This window comes from Rousettus aegyptiacus, unplaced genomic scaffold (genome assembly GCF_014176215.1).
Source record: "Rousettus aegyptiacus isolate mRouAeg1 unplaced genomic scaffold, mRouAeg1.p scaffold_m13_p_3, whole genome shotgun sequence".
Taxonomy (NCBI): domain Eukaryota; kingdom Metazoa; phylum Chordata; class Mammalia; order Chiroptera; family Pteropodidae; genus Rousettus; species Rousettus aegyptiacus.
This window is the reverse complement of record NW_023416306.1, coordinates 409,338-428,004: the sequence shown is the minus strand read 5'-3', so window position 1 is coordinate 428,004 and position 18,667 is coordinate 409,338. Positions and strand designations below refer to the sequence as shown.

General features: G+C 68.6%; 2 protein-coding genes across 6 annotated transcripts; one reads left to right on the top strand and one right to left on the bottom strand.

Annotated features, from left to right (window-relative positions):
• The first annotated feature begins 5,285 nt into the window (after positions 1 to 5,285).
• NOXA1 (NADPH oxidase activator 1) lies at positions 5,286 to 13,934 on the top strand. The gene is given in 14 exon segments (XM_036238439.1): positions 5,286 to 5,589; positions 7,248 to 7,330; positions 7,964 to 8,072; positions 9,132 to 9,263; positions 9,595 to 9,702; positions 10,505 to 10,573; positions 10,810 to 10,853; positions 11,243 to 11,375; positions 12,650 to 12,689; positions 12,845 to 12,900; positions 13,090 to 13,416; positions 13,419 to 13,508; positions 13,612 to 13,726; positions 13,831 to 13,934. Coding segments are annotated over 14 exon segments (1,587 nt in total). The 5' UTR covers positions 5,286 to 5,412.
• On the bottom strand, positions 13,826 to 18,667 carry ENTPD8 (ectonucleoside triphosphate diphosphohydrolase 8). Of its 5 annotated transcripts, XM_036239265.1 has the most exons (11): positions 18,624 to 18,667; positions 17,639 to 17,943; positions 16,980 to 17,124; positions 16,778 to 16,895; positions 16,116 to 16,266; positions 15,773 to 15,932; positions 15,457 to 15,687; positions 15,114 to 15,377; positions 14,860 to 14,970; positions 14,521 to 14,655; positions 13,826 to 14,439 (listed from the first exon to the last, which is right to left on the bottom strand). In XM_036239265.1, the coding sequence occupies exons 3-11, from the start codon at positions 17,103 to 17,105 to the stop codon at positions 14,212 to 14,214; spliced, it is 1,524 nt and encodes a 507-aa protein (XP_036095158.1). In that variant the 5' UTR covers positions 17,106 to 17,124; positions 17,639 to 17,943; positions 18,624 to 18,667; the 3' UTR covers positions 13,826 to 14,211. The 5 variants fall into 5 exon arrangements, with proteins under 5 accessions (XP_036095158.1, XP_036095159.1, XP_036095160.1 ...); XM_036239266.1 differs by lacking the exon at positions 18,624 to 18,667 and adding an exon at positions 18,369 to 18,589 and having other exon boundaries at positions 13,826 to 14,655; positions 16,778 to 17,124; positions 17,639 to 17,867; XM_036239267.1 differs by lacking the exon at positions 18,624 to 18,667 and adding an exon at positions 18,257 to 18,337 and having other exon boundaries at positions 13,826 to 14,655; positions 16,778 to 17,124; positions 17,639 to 17,867.

Here is an 18,667-nt window from a genome sequence, read left to right as displayed (position 1 = left end):
GAGGGGCCTGGGGGCTGTGCCCACCCAGGCGCTGGCCTCCGCTGCAGGTCCCTGTGAGGGGCTCCTGGGGCCCAACGCAGGTGTGGCCCTGAGCTGGACCCAGGTAGCTGGCCCCCTAAGCAGCAGCCCCCCCCCCCGCCCCATGCAGGCTGCAGTGGCTGGGCCAGGTGCACGTGGAGCCCATGATGCCGCCGGGGTGGGTGGCGGGAGGGGAGGGACCTTTGGGACAAGCTGGTGGGGCTCCCCTGGGCTGGCCTCAGGTGCGGCTGCACCTGCAGCCAGCACTGCGGCTCGCGGGGGACCCAGGACTTTGGGGAGGGCCCTTTCACACCAGCCCCGGCTGCTCTCCGGCTCGCCCAGGGGCCCGGCGAGCGGCTGTCCCGGACAGCAACGCCTTCAAGGCTTCCTCCTTGAGCTGCAGACTCGAGAGCACGTCGTCCCTCACGCCTTTCTTCCTGCTCCCCATGGGGCCACATCAAGGTCCAGACAGGAACCAGGGAGCTCGGCCACGGGGCCCCAAGCCGGGCGGCGGTCCCCGTCCGCAGGCATCAGTGACCCCTTAAAGACAGAGGTGGGGCTCCATTCCAGGGCCTCGAGCCACGTGTCCCTCGAGGCATGCGTAGGACACGGTGCTGGTGCTTTGGAGATGGTGACAATTAGCAGGGCTGAGCCTGAAACAGGAAACAGAAAAAAGGAAAGAAAAGCCTGAACTGAGGAGTGCCTCTGCCCCGAAGCGAGGCCCAGACCAGCGCACTCCCTGCCCGGGCCTCCAGGGGTCAGTGCTGTGCCGCAGGACACACTTTCCAGCAAGCGGAGTCCTCCAGGTGCCCATGGGGTGGTGGCGGCTGCAGAGGCCGGCCCCTGGGCCCAGCGCTCAGCCCCGGCCAGTCGTCCAGGTCAGGGAAGTGCCCTACGGCCAAGCGCCCGCCGGGCCATGGCGAGTCCCTGGCCCTGAGTGGAGCTGCAGGGCGCGAGGCGGGGAGCTCAGGAACAGGGGGTGGGCCACGCGCCCCATCCGGACAAGGAGCATGGGGCGAGGCCCCGGCCCTGGCTGTGGCTGCCGGAAGGTACCGGACCAACCTGAGGACCCTTCCGGGCGGGGGGGGTGGGCGGAGGCCAAACCCATCTGCTTCCCCCAGCATGGGGCCACAGGGCCCCCGGCCAACAGGGCCAGGGTGGGGGCTGTGTGTGGGCAGCCTCCCCACTGACCCCCCAGGAAGGCGGGGAGAAAGGCCGCCTTCTGAGACCAGCCCTCTGGCTTCCTGTGTCATTATCGTTCATATTTTCTAAATATCACGCAATGAACACCCTCCGCTTTGCACCCATGACAAAAAGGAAACCACAAGTGTTAGTTTTCAAAGTTAAAATAAACCGATGGAATCTCGGCTTACGGAGGGGACCGAGTCCCTGCTCACGCCCCACGAGCAGGATGCGGCGTGGCCTGGGGCCAGCCCAGCGGCTCGAGCCTCACTTGTCATCTGTTGCTGCCAGACCGCCCCCGACTCAGGCTCAGAACAAGGCACGTCTGCTGTGTCCCTGACGGCTGGCCCAGCGTCGGGGGGCTGCACCAGGCGGGGCGGGCCGTGCCGGCTCGGGGCTCCGGCGGGAACCGCCTGACCCGTGCGCCGTCTGCCGCTGGCGCCGGCTCCGATCCTGTCCTCCTGGGCTCCCGTCTGGGACCGAACTGCCGGGAAGCCACCCCGCTTGGGGACGCGGCCGCGTTCGCTGCGGCTCCGGTGTGCGCGCTGCCAGCCGCCGCTCGCTCGCTCGGGGCCTCCCCTGCCCAACGCTGCCCGCCTTTCACCTCCTCCGCACTGCTCCTCGGGCAGCGCGGCCCGCTGACCCCGCCGACCTTCCCAGCGAACTCGGTTCGGCTTTGTTAAGGACCAGCTTTCCCACGTAGTTTTGGTTAATGGAGCGTTTCTCTCCCCTGCGCCCTGGGCATCTCCCACTGTGGGGGACCTGGTGCCGCCCCAGCGACGAAGCTCCCGTCAAATCCGGGCTCCTGGGGTGCTCCTCCTCACAGCCCCCGCCTCTCCTTGGTGCAATGGGCGGTCCCTCGGCCTCAGGCGCCCGTCCTGGGGTGTGGGTGTGTCTGCCTGCCGGTCGCCACCACAGCCCTGTGTCCTGCCCCCTGGTTGTGCTCGGATGCGACCTCACACTGCCGGCCGCGGCTGCAGAAGCCGCCGTCCTCCCTTCTCCCTGCACAGGGCCTGGGGATGCTGGCCCTCGGCGGGGTGATGTCACAGGCCACCGCCGGGCTGGGCGGCATCTTCCACGAGGCCTTGGCTCAGAAAGCTGCAAAGAGGCAAGGAGAGAGGGTGCCGGCCGTGTGGGGCGGGGTGCCTGCAGGTGACACTGGGGGGCTCTCGAGGACCCCTCCAGGCGAGGTGGCCTCAACACCAAGGGCCCCACCTGGACGCTGTAGTTACAGACGCGAGGGCTGGGCCACTCAGCTCATCCTCACGGCTAGCGTCATACTCACAGCGAGACCACTCTCATTTCCTGAACGAAAACTATGCGGCAAGTTATTTTTTCTGGAATGTGCCGTTGCTTAAAAAAAAGAATGCTCCTGGCACTGGGCCACCATCAGCTCCCAGAGAGCCAGTCCCGCCGTGTGAGCCCCTGGGCGGGGTTCTGGCGCTGCGCTGGCCACGCTGAGCCCTGCCCTCGGCTGCCACGGCTCCTCCTGGCCCAGGGAGCAGTGGGCCGGCCAGGCCACCGTGGCCCTGCGTCAGGCTGGACGTCGGGCGCTGGCACTGGTGCCGTCCCCGCCGGCAGGCCACCTGAGGACGCGGGCGCGGGGCCCAGCCCGCCGCGTCCCCTGGGGAGGGGCCTTAGCGCGGACCTAAGGAAGTTTCCTTAAGCAGTGTTTAAACTCTTGAATTGTAGGGCTGGGAGAATCTTAGAGGTCACTTAATCGGTTCCAGCTCTCAGGATATCTGCAAAATAGAGAAGCCTGTAATCGAAACCATCTCAAACTTCTTTTTCAAACACTGCACATGTTTATTTTGGGGTAATTGCAGATACACGTGCACTTGCAGGAAGTAACCAACATCCCATCCAGGTGTCCCTGTTTTCACGATGGTGGCATCTTAACACCTCCCATCGAAACTGCAGGCAGGATCGTGACGCTGGGTCAGTCGAGATGTGGAGGCTCGTCGCGGGCCCCTCCCCTGCCCTCGTCCAGCACCCCCATCCCTCGGGGACCCAGGGACCCGCGAGTCTGCCCTTCAGGAATGCTTCGTAAATGGACAGTCTGCGGCCTTTTAGGGTCTGCTTTTCACGCAGCGCATTCCAGGGACCTGCCCATGTGGCTGCTGCAGGTCCTCCGCCCCCGATGGCCCGCGGCCCCCCGCAGCGTGGACACGCAGTCTGCTTGCCACTTGCCCCGGAAGGGCATCTAGGTTACTTCCCGTTTTCCACTTTCACAAACACAACCGCACAAAGGCAGGCACAGGGACACTTTTTCATCTTTTTATTGTGGAAATGGAAACGTTGATGAAATGCTGGGCACAGCCCACGCCCAGATGGCACACGGGGGCAGGTGCAAAGAGGCGGCCCCGCACGGAGCCCAGGGCAGGCAGAGGGGCTGGCCAGGGGACAGGGGACCCATGGAAGGCCGTGTCCTGGAGGCCCGGCATGGAAGACGAGGCTCGTCCAGGGCCACCGCTCGGCGACGAGGCTGCTACTGACCGCACAAATGTGTGGGTGGGGAGATGGCGGGAAAGGCCGCCTGGAGTGGGTCAGGACGGGACAGCAGAACATGCAGCCACTGGGAAGAGCCACGGGGTCGGAGAGACTGACCCCGCGACCCCGCAGTCCCAGCCCTGTGTCAGCTAGGTGAGGTCAGGGTGCCCAGATATTTGTGAAAGTGTTTTCTAGATGAGATTGACATTGGAAACAGCAGGCTCGCAGTAAAGCACGTGCAGCTCCATAACGCAGGGGCGCCCCTGCCAGTCCCTTGAAGGCCCCCACTTGGGCGGAGAGGGACGTCGCCCCCCTCTTCCGGGGGTCCGCGGCCCGTCGGCTCGCCGCGCGCGTTCTGGTCTGGCGGCCCCCACGGCGGCTGCAGCGAGTTCCCTCCATCATCGGTCTCTCCGCACGTTCGTCGGTTCAGGGTCCCCGGCGAAACCGAACGCCGGAAACGCCGTTGGGCGCGTGGCGGGGAGGCCAGCGGGGGGCGCGCTCGCGCCGTGCTCCCCGCGGCGTGCAGACCCCGGCGCAGCCACCGGGACAGGCCCCGCGGGGAAGACGAGCAAGGGACCGCCGGGCGGCTGGGGGCGGGAGGCGCTGCCTCTCTGAACTCCCGGTGGCCTCCGCCGGACTCTCGTTCGAAGTCCCCACCCCCAACTCTGTTGGACTCGCCTGTGGCTTTGCTACGGCTTGCTTGTCCTGAATAGCAATTCTTTGCTGTTCCCAAATACGCTCATTTTTGCTGGTAAAATAACTTTTATTTTTAAGGTCCACAGGGCCCTCACCGCATGGGGACAACCCAGACGCAAGGAGGGTCGAGGCAGGCTTCAGCCCGCTCGCTGAGACGCCCTCTCTCAGGGGGCACCGGGGAGCCCTTGGAGGGCGGTGGGGACTGGGGAGCGCTTGAGAGGCGGTCCCAGAAGGGGGGCTGCTTTCCCGTGCGGGACCCTCGGGGCTTCCCCTCTGGTCTCCTGTCGGGGTCAGGCTGCTCCCCGGGGCCCCAGAACAGGCCTCCTCGACTCCGGGCCTCGGATCCCCACCTGGGGGTGAGCGCCGGCCCCGCCCCTCGAGTCCCTCCCAGCTGCGTCCCTCTCCAGCGCTGGCCGCTGGGGTGGGAGACTCCGGACCGCTTGTGGCCGGCGCCCGGGGCCCCAGGACGTGCTCCCACGGCCCACCCTCCCCGCGGAGCCCGGACAACGAGGCGCGCGGGCTGGCGGGGGCCGTCGAAGCCCGCCAGGCCGCCAGCTCAGCCACGAAGCGGGGTGCGTTAGGCTGAGCCCCCCCGAAGCGCAGCCCCTCGGCCCGGCGGACCCCGAGGGTCGCTCACCTGAGCCCGCGGGCAAAGAAGCGCGAGCGCGCGCAGCTCGGGGCGCAGGTCGGGGGCGGGGCAGAAGCGGGAACGGGCGGGGCGGGGCGGGGCGGACTGGGGGGCGGGGCTCCGCGGAGTGCGGCGAGGGGAGGCGGGGCCGCACCTGGCGCTCACCTGCGCCCCGCTCCGCGTTCTGTGCCCAGCGGCCCTTCGCCCCTGACCCGCGCCAGCCTCGGAGGGTCGCCACAGCTCCAGACGGTCTCCGGACCCAGGCGCCCCTGCTCCGCGGTCCTCCAACCCTCAGTCATCCCACGGGACCCCTCACGGGACCCTCACCCTCTCCGGCCGCACTCGGACCCGGAAACTACTACTTCCGCCGCGGCCGGGCCGGGCCGGGCGACGCCGCCATGCCCTTGCTCGGGGACTTGGTGCGCGACTGGCAGAGGGGCGCGCAGGCCGTGGAGCGCGGGGACTGGGGCTGCGCCCTGCGCCTCTTCTCGGGTATCCCGGACCCGCCCGCCAAGATATGCTTCAACGTGGGCTGCGTGCACCTGCTGGCCGGGGACCCCGAGGCCGCGCTGCGGGTGAGCCAGGGCGCCCCGGGTTGCCTGCAGAGGCCGTCCCGCGGGGCGGTGGGGGCTTAATTACCGTGCGCTGGGTCAGCGAGAGGTGTGATAAAGACCCAGCGGCAGGGTGAGCCCAGGGCCCCAGCCTTCCCTCTCTGCAGCCACCTGTGCCTGAATAGACAGACCCAGGCACGTGGGAGCCGCGTGGCTGGGGAACCCCTGCTCTGAGCGAGTCAGGGCCCGGATGGGGGTGCAGGGCCCCTTCAGCGCCTGCACTGTGTGGTGACTGTGTGCTAGACTCTGCAGTCACCAGGAGGGGCTGGGGCGGACACCGGCTCAGGTGTTGGCCAGTGCGATGCAGACACACCTGTGGACGCTGGAGGCTCGATCCAGCCGGGGAGGGTTCACCTGCCCCGCAGGGGGTAAGATTTGGGGCAGGGGCTTCAGCAGACACTTGTGGTGACCTGAGGAGACGAGGTCTCTGCCTAAACCCCAAATCTGAGTGCTGTCTCCCCACGGCTCCCCAGAACAGAACCAAGAGCTGAGGGGTGCACTCGGGGACACACACCCCCGGCGGTGCTGAGGGGCAGCGCAGGGCCACGTGGAGAGAGGCACGCCCCCCCCCCCCCCGCCCCCCGCAGATAGAACCAGGTTCCCGCGGTGGTTCAGGCAGGCAGTGGGAACCATGCCAGCGAAGAGGCCGGGGCGCGGTCCGCGCGCTCCGCCCCTGGGGGCCGGGCCCTCCGGCCCACCGTCCGCAGCAGCCTTCCCGGGCCGGCCGCCACGTCCCTGCAGGCTGCGCCTTACCCAGAGGGGACCCGGGCTGCGTGCACAGGGCCTGGGCATCCGGTCCCCGCTGCCCACTAGGACAGAGCAGTGCTGGCTGAAATCAGCAAACCGAGTGATGGGGGCACAGGTACGTGAGTCGGAAATCCGGAGATTTTAAAAACGTGGACCGGCTGCTGTTAATGACAGTGAGTCTGAGGAGCAGGTCGGTGGGGGGCGCAGAGGGGCTGCCCTCTGTCCCGAGCCCCGTAAGCCTTGGTTTGACTGCTCGTGGGGGGTACAGCAAACAAATGGACCTCGCTGGCGCCGAGTGCCCCACCCCCACATCAGTCCCCAGGAGCCCCCCCTCACTGGACTGTTCGAGCATGGCCGGGGGCACTCCTCCGGGCGGGCTTTAACTGACCGCTGCTGGGCGCCCCCCGGCTGCCTCTGACCTCCCTGGGAGCAGGTGATGCCCTTTCTAAGTGCAGCCGAAGGAAGAGCTGAGTTTTACACACATGCTAAGACTTCTTTGTGGATCTTTCTCCTTCTACCCCGAAAAAAGAAGTGGAAAGAAGCGTCGTTTGTTCAAAGGCAAAAGTCTTGCCTAGCTCCACCCCGGAGGCCACTGTCGCTGCGTGTGGGAGCATGTCCTCTGCCGTTTCTCTGTGCTCCCGTGGCACACGCGTTGGTCGTGGCGCCACCGCACTGTGCTCCGTGCAGGGGGCTCAAGCCGGTGTAGGTGGTGGCGGGGAAGAGACCCGGACGGCGCTGCGCATGCCCCGGCTCAGGCTCGGGGCCCCTGGGCTGCTGCCGCGGTCGGGGGACCGCCTCCGCCCTGTGGACTGCGCCTGTGACGCGGGGTGATGGGGCGACGGACCTTGGTGTTCTGCGGGCATTTTTGTTCCCAGGCATTTGACCAAGCATTGACCAAGGACGTCTGGATGGCTGTCGGCTTCTTCCAGCGAGGAGCGACCAACTTCCTGCTGGAGCGGTGAGCGCCGCGCGCTTCGTCCCTTCTCTGAGTCTCCTCGGGCCGCGGGCCGCGCCCGCCGCTCCTCCGCGGGGCCTGCGAGAGGGCCCCGCCGCCCCGCCCACGTCCGCCGCTGCGGGGGCGTGTGCGTGTGCGCCGCCCGCAGACGCGGAAACCGGGCAGGGATGGAGCGCGTGTCCCAGGACAGAGGCAGGTGGGGTCCTCATTGCTCCCCGGCGCCCTGCTGTGGCTGTCCCTGGGAAGCGGTCAGGGCTGCGGGACCGGCCCCGCCTCTGCACCTCTCAGGCCCCAGGCCTGCCCCACAGGAGGCTGCACAGTGGGCAGCCCCCCAGGGACCTGGGAGACAGGAGGGAACACCCGGGGTGCCCCGCAGGGGCTTCGGAGAGGGTCAGGAGAAGGAGGCGCCCGGGGGCCAGAGGCAGGTGCCGCCCAACCATCAAGATGCCGCCATCTCTGCATGTTGACCCCTTGACCCCTTTGTCTGGACTTGAGTGCCCACCTCGTGCTGAGACCTGGGTGACCACTGCTGCCCCGGCAGCTGTCCCCTGAGCTGAGGCGGGGGCAGGAAGAAGGCGGGGGCAGGGGGGCCTTCCCTGGGCCGCTGAGGGCCCCCGCCCGCTCCCACGCCCACAGGTTCCAGGAGGCCCTGTCTGACTTCCGGCTGGCGCTGGCACAGCTCAGGGACAACAGTGCCATTGACTACACGCAGCTGGGCCTGCGGTTCAAGCTGCAGGCCTGGGAGGTGAGTGCAGGGGCCTCGTGTCCCGGAGCCAGGCCGTCCTCCCAGGACCCTGGCTCCTGCTGGCCCGTGGTCCTGTCGCAGTCCTGGGGGGGGGGGCTGTGTGGATGGAGAGACGCCCCCCCTGCCCAGTCACTCTTCCATCTGACAGGCCTAGGGCCGCCGTGGAGGTGGGGGTGCCGGGAGCAGCTCCACGCAGTGCAGGGGCAGACGCGATGGCCGTGGGCCCTGGCGGGGCCGGCAGGGCCACCCCGAGCCTCGGCTCTGCCCTTGGCCTTGCTCCCGGCCTCCTGGGACAGTGTTGGCAGTGAGGGAAGGGCACTGGGGAGGCCCCGCAGTATCCCAGCGTGCCTGAAACATGCTGCCTCGGAGCCCTCTGGCAGTAGTGGGGAAGGGCCCGGCAGGTGGGCATCCCTAGCCCACCTGCGTTCCCCGTCCCAGGGCACTGGACAGTGTAAGGCAGGTTGTGGGGAGCTGGCCCAAACATGACCCCCACCAGGCCTGTGTCAGGCCACGGGAGCATGGTTTTACCTGGCGGGCCCAGGGAAAGAAGGCTGCGGGGTGGCAGGCCTCAGGGAGGCCGGCCAGCTTCTCTTGTTGACATAGGCAGAGCTGGGCAAGCACCTGCTGTGCCCATAGCAGCCAGTGGGCAGGACGGTGACTTTGCCTCCGTCCCCCAGCAGGTGCCTGGCAGTAAGAGCCCGAACCCAGCCCAGCATGTCCATCAAAATGTCCTTTCACATGGGGCAGGGGCAGGACTCCACACTCGCGGGGGTGCAGGCAGGACAGCGGGGAGATAGATGGGGGTGCTGCTGCAGGCTGGGGTCTGGCCTCGGGTGTTCAGAGCGAGGGGCTGCTGGGGAGGTTGGGGGAGCGAGGCCTGTGGGCAGAGCTGGACCGGGGAGTGGCCGCTGCTGAGCCGGCAGGCCCCGAAGCCTGGGTGCCCAGAACGCTCTGGGGGCTGTGGCTGGGGCGCGCCAGGTTGGGGGGGGGCGGGGACAGGAGGGGCTGGGGACCCAGGGGCGGCCCGGCCACTGCCCTCGCCTTTCACCTGGCACCCAGGTGCTGTTTAACGTGGCAGCAGCGCAGTGCAGGCTGGGGCTCTGGGCAGAGGCCACCCGCAGCCTAGAGGAAGCCGCCGCCAAGGGGCCAGAAGGGGCCTGCGACCTGAACACTGCCCTGGGCCATGTGCAGGTGAGGAAGGCAGGTGAGGAGGGCAGGCAAGGGGCCAGGGGAGAACGAGGCCCTCTTAGGCTCCCGAGTGGACTCAGATGGGGTTACGGGCCTGCAGCCCACAGTGTGGGGCTCACATGTGCACAGGTGCCCCAGACCAACGACCTGATAGGATCGAGCTTCTGGAGGGTGGTGGCCCATGTGCTCAGGTGTGGAGGCTGGCAAGTGCTTCCCACGGCCTGTGGGAAGTAGGCAAGGCCCCAGGTGACCCCTTCAGCTCCAGAGCTCAGGGCTTTGGCAGGTGTGGGCCTGGTCAGATGCTCGGGTCTACACTGGCCAGACTTCCCTCCAGAAACAGGTCTCGCTGCAGCCTCGGTGGGTCCCCAGGGGCGAGGTCTTCCGGCCCCACAGGTGGCACCTGGAGCACCTGGCCCCTATGGATTTCCTGGGCAAGGCCAAGGTAAGGGGAGCGGTTTCTTGTTTCTTGGGCACAAGATGCTCAGAGGCCAGCAGCACCAGCAGGCCAGAGAGGGCCAGGTCCTCGTCCGTCTTGATATAAGGCGTCGGTGGGTGGGAAGTGGGCACAAGGCTGGGCAGCGTCCCCAAGTGGGGCTCACAGATCCAGGGCCCTCGGAGCTGAGAGGCAGGGCCCACCAGGAACCGCCCACAGAGATGGAGCTGTGCCAGGAGGGGCCACCGTAGCCACGGCTTGCCTGGCCTCCGCCGGCCAGGACCCAGGAGGCCGAAGGGGGCTGAGCCCAGGGACAGGCTGGCAGCACCATCGTCACAGGACACTGGGGACTAGCTTGTCCCCAAGGGCAGGGCACACTGGGGAAGCAAGGACTTCGGTTTCCATCCGAAGGCTCGGGCCAGCGTCACCCCCAGGTCACCGAGGGCCCCTGCGCTGCGTGTGACCATGCCGCAGGAGAGCGCACGGGCCACAAACGCACGCCTGCGCCATCTGCTGGCGGGCTGGGGCCGAGTGGAGGAGGGGCTCCCAGCCTCACTAACTCGTCAGTTTAGAGTCTGCTGATCACTGCAGACTTTCCGAGGGGCAGACGCACTCGAGTGCTGCACTAAAGTAGGTTAGACACGACGAGCACAGATGTTCCCTTCTCAACACGTGTCCCCGCCCCGGCCCCGTGGTGGTGGGCGTCCCCTGCCCCGCAGACGGGGGACCTGGGGATGGGGGCGGGCGGCGCGGTGGGGGGAGCGGACGTCCCAGGCCCCTGACCCGGCAAACCCTCGCTGTCCCTCACCAGGTGGTGGTGGCGACGGCCTCCGCCGTCCCCGGCGACCAGCATAGGGGCGTCCGGCCTCAGCAGCTCCAGGTGGGTGGGTGGCCGTCTCGCCAGCCTCGAGCACGTCAGAGCGGCCCCGGCCCTTTTGTGCGGAGGGAGGGACGTGCCCCACAGGCTCCGAGTGCCCCCGGGCTCCCCAGCCATCCTCTGTCTGAAGGCGGGGTGGCTGTCCCAACCGTGCGGGAGTCTGTAAAGTCACGCGGCCACCCGCCTTGCCGCTCGCCGTGGGCCGTGTGTCCTCAGTGTGGCCGTCCCCCTGCCTGCAGGCTCTGCGTGAGGACGGAGGAGCCGGGCCCGGGGCTGGCCCCAGGTAGGAGGGCACCGCCTCCACGTGCGGCTTCTCCCGCGGCCGACAAAGCCCCTGTGCCCGGGTGGGAGCCAGGCGTCCCCTTCCCACATCGGAACTGGCCAGAGCCCCTGGCGCCGGGAGGGGCGTCCAGCCTCTCAGCCTTCCCAGGCTCTTGCTCGTCCAGAGGCCCAGGGCTGCCTGTCCTGGGCCCGTCCTGCTCCCGCGGGACCACTGCTCAGGCCTCGGGCCCCAGAGGGTCACCATGACTGGGCACTGAGGAGGCGGTGGCACGGGGTGTGGGCAGCACACGTCGTGGGCCAGGCCCCGTGCCACTCATCCGCACACCAGGGGCCCCCAGTGGGCTGCATCAGGGAGGGGTGAGCCTGAGAACGGGCCCCCTGCCCCTCCAGGGCTCACGGCTCGGGCCCCAGTAGAGCTGGGCCCCACCTTGGCCCCAGGACATCCCCTGGCACAGAGATGGAGGTGAGCTTTGGTCAGGCGGAGCAGGCTGACCACTGCGTGCCGGTCACTGACGACAAGCAGGTGAGTGAGCCCTGGCCAGTCCTGGTAGGACCCTCACCAAGGGCGGGGCATGGGGACCAGTGGCCAGGGACATGGGGCAGGGCCGGCGGCCTTGCTTTCCGGGTGCAGAGCTTTGGCTTTCTCCACGGGGCCAGGGACGTGGCCAGGGCCAGCCGTGGAGGTCAGATCCCAAGGGTGGGGGTGCCGGTCCCTGCAGCGGACCCTCCACCCTCAGGCAGGGCCCGTCACCCCGCCTTCCCTCCTGGACGTGGAGGTGCTGGGGTGAGGCCGAGGAGAGGGCCCCAGGCCGCCCACTGCGCTCGGCCAGCGCCGGGTCCTGGGGGCCTGCTGTGCGCTGAGATGGGGGTTGAATAGGGCAGTTTATCGAAGGACGCGATAGAAAGATCAACACTCACCTTCACCGTTCACCTGTGTCCAGGTAACCTGGTCGAACAGGTCAGGCCCTAGAAGCAGCTGGTCCACGTGCGAACACGCTTAGTACAAACATGGAACACGCGTGGTGCACACACGCTTAGTACAAACACGGAACACGCATGGTGTGCACACGCTTAGTATGAACACGTGTGGTGCGTACACGCTTAGTACGAACACGGAACACGCGTGCCACGCACACGCTTAGTACCGACACACGTGTTGCGCACATGCTTAGTACCGGCACGCGTGGCGCGGACTCGCGTGGTGGAGCGCCCGCCGGTCAGGCTGCGCCCGCGGAGGCCGTCAGTGCGTCCGAAGCGCTGGACCCTCGCGGTGCAGCAGGACACGGCCTCTCCTTGCTCTGACCGGTAGGTAGGCCTGATGGAGTCTAAGCCCTGTGCGCAAACGTAGACTTGCAGACCCTCCACTTGGGACGGGACCTCGGTGAGCCGGTGCGGCTGGGACTGTGGACCCTCTTGGGGGACAGTGGCTGGGACCGTGGGTCTTCCCGGGGTGTCCCCCTGCCCCTCCAGCACACCCACTCCTTAGGTGTGAGGTCCAGCTGGCCCCCGGCCTTGGTCCTCGGCCCCCCGCGGCCTCACGCTGAGGTGAGAGGGGGCCGACCGATGGTCCCCACGGGCAAGGCGGCCAGTCTGGAGTCTCCAGGCCCGTAGGATGTGGTTCCAACCCTGAAATCGTCCCCATCATGTTTGCGTTAGTGGCTTCCTGCCTGGCCAGCTCACAGGCCACACTCGTCACCACTGGCTCCGCTGGGTTGGGGTCCAGTGCCAGGCACTGCCCAACAAGCCGCAGGCCCGGGGAAGCTGCCCCCACTCCAGAGCCTGTGGCTTCCCTTGCAGGGGTCCCGCACGGAGCAAGCTGACAAGCAGGCTCCTCCAGGTAGGGGTGACCTGAGAGGCAAGGGGCACTCTGTGGAGGGAGCAGGCCTCTGGGGGGCCAGGAGCAGCCTCTCTGACCCTCTAGGAGGAAGCAGAGGCGCGTGATGCGGGCAGCTCCTCCCTGGTCACCCGAGCCCTGCTGCATCCCCCCCACAGGGTTGCCAGCTGCCGGGGGCCCAGACCTGGAACCCTCTGAGGACCACCCCGGTGGGGTAAGAGGCCACCTTCTCCCTGGGGTCCTAGGGCCCCATGGGCAGGCCCTGCTCCTCTGAATGGCCCAGGGGCCCCGGAGGACGAAATCTTACAGCTCCTTAGCTTAGCCCCCTCCAACCCTTAGGCCTTGCCCTCACCCCACCGGTCTGGGCACACAGACCCCCCAGCGCCTTTCTGTCTGGCCCCAGGGAGTGTCCCCGGGGGGCTCCGAGCCCCCCTTGGTGACCATCACCGTTCAGTGCGCCTTCACCCTGGCCCTGAGGGCCCCGAGAGGAGCGGCCCCACCCACCCTGCGGGCCCTGCTGAGCCAGGCCCTCCCTCTCCAGGCCGAGCGTGGGCAGCTCAGGTGGGTTGGAAGCCAGTGGGGTGCAGGGGGGTGGGCTCAGCTGGCCCAGGGCAGTGACTGGAAGGGGCCGGGCGCACTGAGGTGTCTGGCGTTTGAGGTCGGCTCAGGCCCTGCAGCCCCTGTGGCCCCTCTGATGAGTCTCTTTGCAGTTACCGTGACCTGGGTTCTGGGTGCTGGGTCCCCCTCCCCGAGGAGGGGGCGCTGCAGACCGCCTGGTGGGAGTCGGCGTCCGGCCCAGCGGGGCTACGGCTGCAGTGCCGGGTGAGCCTCAGACAGCGGGGCCATGGGGCGGGGGGCTGGCCGTGCGCGGGGCCCCAGGACCCGGCTGGTGCCCAGCCGGCCCACAGCGTCCCCTCTGCTGCAGGGTGCGGGTGGCCGGCCCGTCCTCTACCAGGTGGTGGCCCGGCACGGCTACTCTGCCCAGGGGCCTGAGGACCTGGACTTGCAGCCGGGGGACATCGTGGACGTCCTGTGTGAAGGTCGGGCAGCGGGCTGCCCCTTCCGCCACCTGCTGGGGCCCCCGGCACACGGGCTTCCGGGAGCAGACACTGCTTGACACCCTGCCCCCCCCCCCGCCCCGCAGTGGACCAGGAGTGGCTGGAGGGTCACTGTGACGGCTGCATCGGCATCTTCCCCAAGTGCTTCGTGGTCCCCGCCCGCCCCCGGGCCCAGCGAGGTCAGCCCTGAGAGGCCCGTGGCGGGAGCGTTTAATAAAGCCACCTGCCCCCACAACGTGTGGCCGTGTCTGGGCTCAGCCTCTGGAGCGCCCGCCTGCGGCTCGAGGGTGGAGGTGCTGCTCCCCCAGGACCGGGCCCCTGTCCCTCTGCCCCCGCAGTCACACAGCCCTGGAGCGCTGCAGGGGTCTGGTGGCCTGGGGTTCGTGCAGGAAGCACAGTGCACAGTGGCCCAGAGGCCCCGGGGAGGGCGCAGCCCGCAGGACGGGCCCCCGGAGGCCACGCAGGGCTCAGGGCTGCGGGCGGCCGGTGCTGTGGGAGCCGTGCCTGTCCTGGTGCCAGGGGAGCTGGGCCGCAGCAGCCATGAGCACGGCCACGAGGGTCAGCACCGCGAAGACCACGCTGGCCGCCCAGACGCTGCGGCTCTGGGCCCGCCACTGCACGGGCGCCCGGGCCGGGATCATGCCGGTCAGGTTCAGCATGTAGCCCAGTGTCCAGCCGATGTCGGCGCCACCGGCCTGCGGGTACACAGCGGTCAGGGCTGCAGCTGCTGCCCCAGAGCCCACCCCCAGCCCTTCCTGGGGCTGGGGGTGCTGTACCTGCTTCCGGAACTCCAGGCTGGGCCAGGTGTCCTCGCCGAAGCCGTAGCCGTGGAGCAGGAGAGTAAGGATGTACAGGCCGGAGGCACACTGGTCACGTAGCCAGTGCTGCTGCCCGGGCCAGGTCGCCTCCACCTGGGTCCGGGAGGGAGGAGCCAGCTGAGGCCGACCTCCCAGGCCGCCTGGAGGCCAGGCCCGCCTGGGGCCTAGCCCCAGGGCCCTGCCTGGGGCAGGACAGCTCCCCTGAACCCTGCTGTTCACACTGCCCAGGGTGGGGTCCCTCCAGTCCCCACTACAGCCCAGGGAGCCGGCGGGGTGGGGGTCCTGGGGTCCACCCACCAGCTTCCAGGACCGCTGGCAGAATTCCCAGACAGTGGCGTTGGCAGCGGCCAGCGGCTGCCCGGAGGTGAGGTTCAGGAAGTGGAAGGTGTGGTAGAAGCTGGAGAAGGCCTGGGGCGCGGCGCGTGGTCAGCCGGGGCCTCTCGCCTGCCCCACGGGTCGCCGCCCCCAGGAGCCCCCCTGTCCTGGGCCCGCCCATCCCGCCTGCCCTGGGCACAGCCCCAGGGGCCCGGGAGCCAGAGCGGGGTGCTCACATAGAACTGCCCCTGCACGGGGGGCTGGTAGACCCCGTCGAAGGCGCAGTCCTGCCGGCCCATGCAGCTGGAGAAGTTGAAGAGGTCCCTGATGGCCGAGGTGCAGGCCCCGGGGTTCCCCGTCCCTTCCACGGTGAGGTTCTGTGTGAGGTCTGGGGGCGCAGTGCTGTGGACACAGGGTGACTCAAACAGGGTGGCCAGGGGCACGGTGTCCTGGTAGCCGCTGTGGTAGCACGGGTGGCGGACACGGAGGGCCCGGCTGCTCTGTGGGGAGGGGGTCCTTGAGCACCTGCCTGGGGGGCTGGGGACCGGCCCCCCTCAGCCCCCCACCCCGCAAGCCGACCTGCACCAGTGCAGCCAGGAGCCTTTGCAGCATCTGGTCGCGTCCAAAGCAGAGGTAGCTGTGGGTGTAGACGCTGTGCTCGAAGCCGTAGAGGTGGAAGGTGGCTTGGGTGCTCTCATCCAGGACGGGGCCTCGGGGCACGAAGGTGATCTGGGTGGAAGCCCCACCCATGTCCAGGGCACCCACCAGCGTCCCCTCCGGAGGCCGGATCCACTCTCCAGAGAAGGAGTACTGGCCAGAGACTGGACTCAGGCTCGGCGCCGCCGGGCAGACCCCACTCTGCTCGCCCGGCCCCCGCCCGGGCCGCCCATGGCACCTTGACCAGCGAGCCCAGGACATAGTTGACAGTGATCCAGCCTAAGGCACCTTCGTCCTTTCCGGCCAGGAGCTCAGCACCCCGAAAGTCCACGGGAGCCTGGCCCAGGACTCGAGTGACTGCAGCAAAAATGTCTTCTGCCTGAGAGCTGTTCTTCTGGCTGGGTGAGGAGGACCAGGGGCCCAGCTGGTTGGCACCCTGCCACCCACCCTGCTGGGCGGGGAGGACCAGGGGCCCAGCTGGTTGGCACCCTGCCACCCACCCTGCTGGGCGGGGAGGACCAGGGGCCCAGCTGGCCGGCGCCCCCACCCCCTGCCGGTGCCACGCGCACTGCCCACCTCACCTGAGCAGCCGCATGCCGGCTGTGGCCCCCAGGAACATGGGCGTTTCCTGGTGCTGAGCCTCTGGGACCAGAGCCAGCGCCTCCTCCAGGCAGCCCCGCAGGCTCTGCCCGGCCTGTTCGGGGTCGGAGGCGTAGGAAGAGATTCCGGGCCCTGAAACACAGCACTCAGCACGAGGCTCCGGCCCCAAGGCCGGCTGGGCCGAATGGGCCTGCGTGGGGGAGGCAGTGGACCCCAAATGGTGTGTCCGGATCCTCACCCCCACCTGGAACCTGCGTGTGTGGCCTCATTTGGACAAAGGGTCTTGGCAGATGGAACTGAGTTACGGGTCTCAAGGTGAGACCGTCCTGGGTTCCTCGGGTGGGCCCTACATCCATGATGGGGTCCTTGTAAGACGAAGGAGATAGGGGTTTGGGAGGCGGGGAGGAGCTGCGTGGAGTCAGAGGCGGAGATGGGGGGACATGGCCACAGCCTGGAGCCCCTGGAGTCCCCAGAAGTGGGAGGAGGCAGGAGAGGCCGGCGCGGTCTCTGGTGGGGACTCGTTGCTCCGCCTCTCAGACCCAGGTCCTGCCTGCCACCCCCAAGGCTCCGCCCAGCTGCGAACCCAGCCAGGCCCCGGGCAGCTCCCAGCACCCAACTGCCGTGAGCAAAACTGCCCACTGACCTTTCACCTGGCAGGCCAGGGCCTGGCTGACCACGCCTGTGTCATTCTCCTTGTCTGCAGGCCACCGGTACACAAAGAGAGACGTGTGGGAGGACCCGGCGTCAAACACGATCCCAAACTGGAGGACGCCAGGGTCAGGGCACGGGGGCCAGCACATGGCACAGCCTGGCCCGCCGCCCCCGCTCAGGGCCCGGAGGCACACCTTGGTGTCTGTGGGCAGGAGGACGTTGGTGGCCTCCACCAGGATGAGGACGAGCGTGGTGACTCCCGAGGCCACTGCAGCCCCCAGCAGGGCTGTGAGGACCCGCCCCTTCCGGATCAGCCTCATGGCGAGGGCAGGGCTGGACCTGCAGGGGGCCGGCGGCAGCGGGCAGCGGGCAGACTCGCCACCCCGTCCTCCCTGGGGCTGAGCCCACCTGGGCTGCGTCAACAGGCAGGGCCACAGGCCACGCCTCGGGGGCCCAGGGAGCCACAGGCCCTGGAGGGGCGCGTGGGCGCCGGGCGCCAGCAGGCGGGCCTGGCTGCCAGGCTGGCCTGGGGCGCAGGGCGCTGCTGGGCCCGGAGCCTCCCTTTTTGATGCCACATCGGAGACGAGCAGAGACCCCTCCTTCCCTCGCCCCCTCACCCCCTCGCCCCGCGCCCCCCACGCGGGGTTTCCCCTCTGGGTGCCCCGAGGTCGGGCCTGGACCTGGTGGGCAGGCACAGGGGACGCCTGGATGTCCAACCGCTGCCAGGTGGTCCCCGCCTGCGACCCTGCGAAAGGCCAGCGGGGCCCCGGGAACCAAATCTCCACGAGAGGACCTGAAGGCCGGGAGTTCTCGCGAGGGCATCAGGTTTCTACCCAAAAACCCAGCCTCTAACCTGGAGGTGAAACTCTCCAGGCGGCCCCCTGGGTAGCTGGCCGGGCTGAACCAGGAATGCGGTGTGCCCAGGGCCCGAGCTGGCCGTGCACACAGGGTCACCAGGAGCCTCAGGCCAGCTGGCACCACAGCCCGAAGGACACGGCCCTCTGGGCTGGCAGCACTTTGAGGTTCGTGTGATGCTGTGCGGATCCCGTATCCCCGTGAGAATGCGAATGTCGTCCGTGTGCCTGACCGAGAAGGGCAGGACGCAGGCTGCCTTCGCCCCTGCCACTCGGGCAGTGGGACGGGCTGTGTGGCTCTGGTCTCATTTTACAGAGAGAAGACAGGGACCCGCTCAAGCCTTAGTCAGGCCAGGCAAAAATGGGATCAGCACCCAGGCCACAGGCCACGTCATAAAGACAGATGACAGGCGGGGCGGGGGCAGAGACACTCGGATCCCCACCTCACCCCCCGCCTCCAGCCTGAGCCCGCAGTGGGTGGACAGAGAAAAGGGGCAGACTCCCCCAATCAGAACCCCCGGGGCCCGGGCAGCCCCGCTCAGACCAGGACAGCCCCCCAGGCCCGGACAGCCCCACTCAGACCAGGATGGTCCCCCAGGCCGGGTCAGCCCCCTCACCTGTGCTGGTAGACAACCAGCTGCAGCAAGGAGGAAGCTGGACTGTTGTCCCTGGGTACCTGCCAGGTGCTGTTCCGCCTCCCCCGCCCCCGCCCACTCAGTCACCACCCACCTGGACCTGGGTCAGGCAGCAGACCGGGGAGCCGGGGCTGCCCCCGGAGCTTGCAGACCACCCCCAGCTCACAGCTGGGCAAGTGGGGCTGAGCTCGGGCCCCTGCCCGGGGTCGTGCCCCCTCCACAGGGGTCTCCTGCCCGCCGCCACAGGGGTCTCCTCCTCTTGCCGCCTGCCCTGCTCTGGGACCAGGTAAGCCGGCCTCCGGGGCCTGAAGGCTGCTCAGACTTCGCCCTGTGACCCCGCCCTCCCCACCTGGAAGCGTGTCAGGGCTCCAGCTGAGGGCAGGTCGGAGTCAG

Excerpts from the sequence above, each read along its gene's own strand:
- ENTPD8 (XM_036239266.1), bottom strand. The coding sequence starts at position 17,105 with ATGAGGCTGATCCGGAAGGGGCGGGTCCTCACAGCCCTGCTGGGGGCT. Across the intron at positions 15,378-15,456 it reads TCCTGGCTGCACTGGTGCAG|AGCAGCCGGGCCCTCCGTGT; the intron begins GTCGGCTTGCGG and ends CCCTCCCCACAG. Across the intron at positions 14,971-15,113 it reads CCGTGCAGGGGCAGTTCTAT|GCCTTCTCCAGCTTCTACCA; the intron begins GTGAGCACCCCG and ends GCCGCGCCCCAG.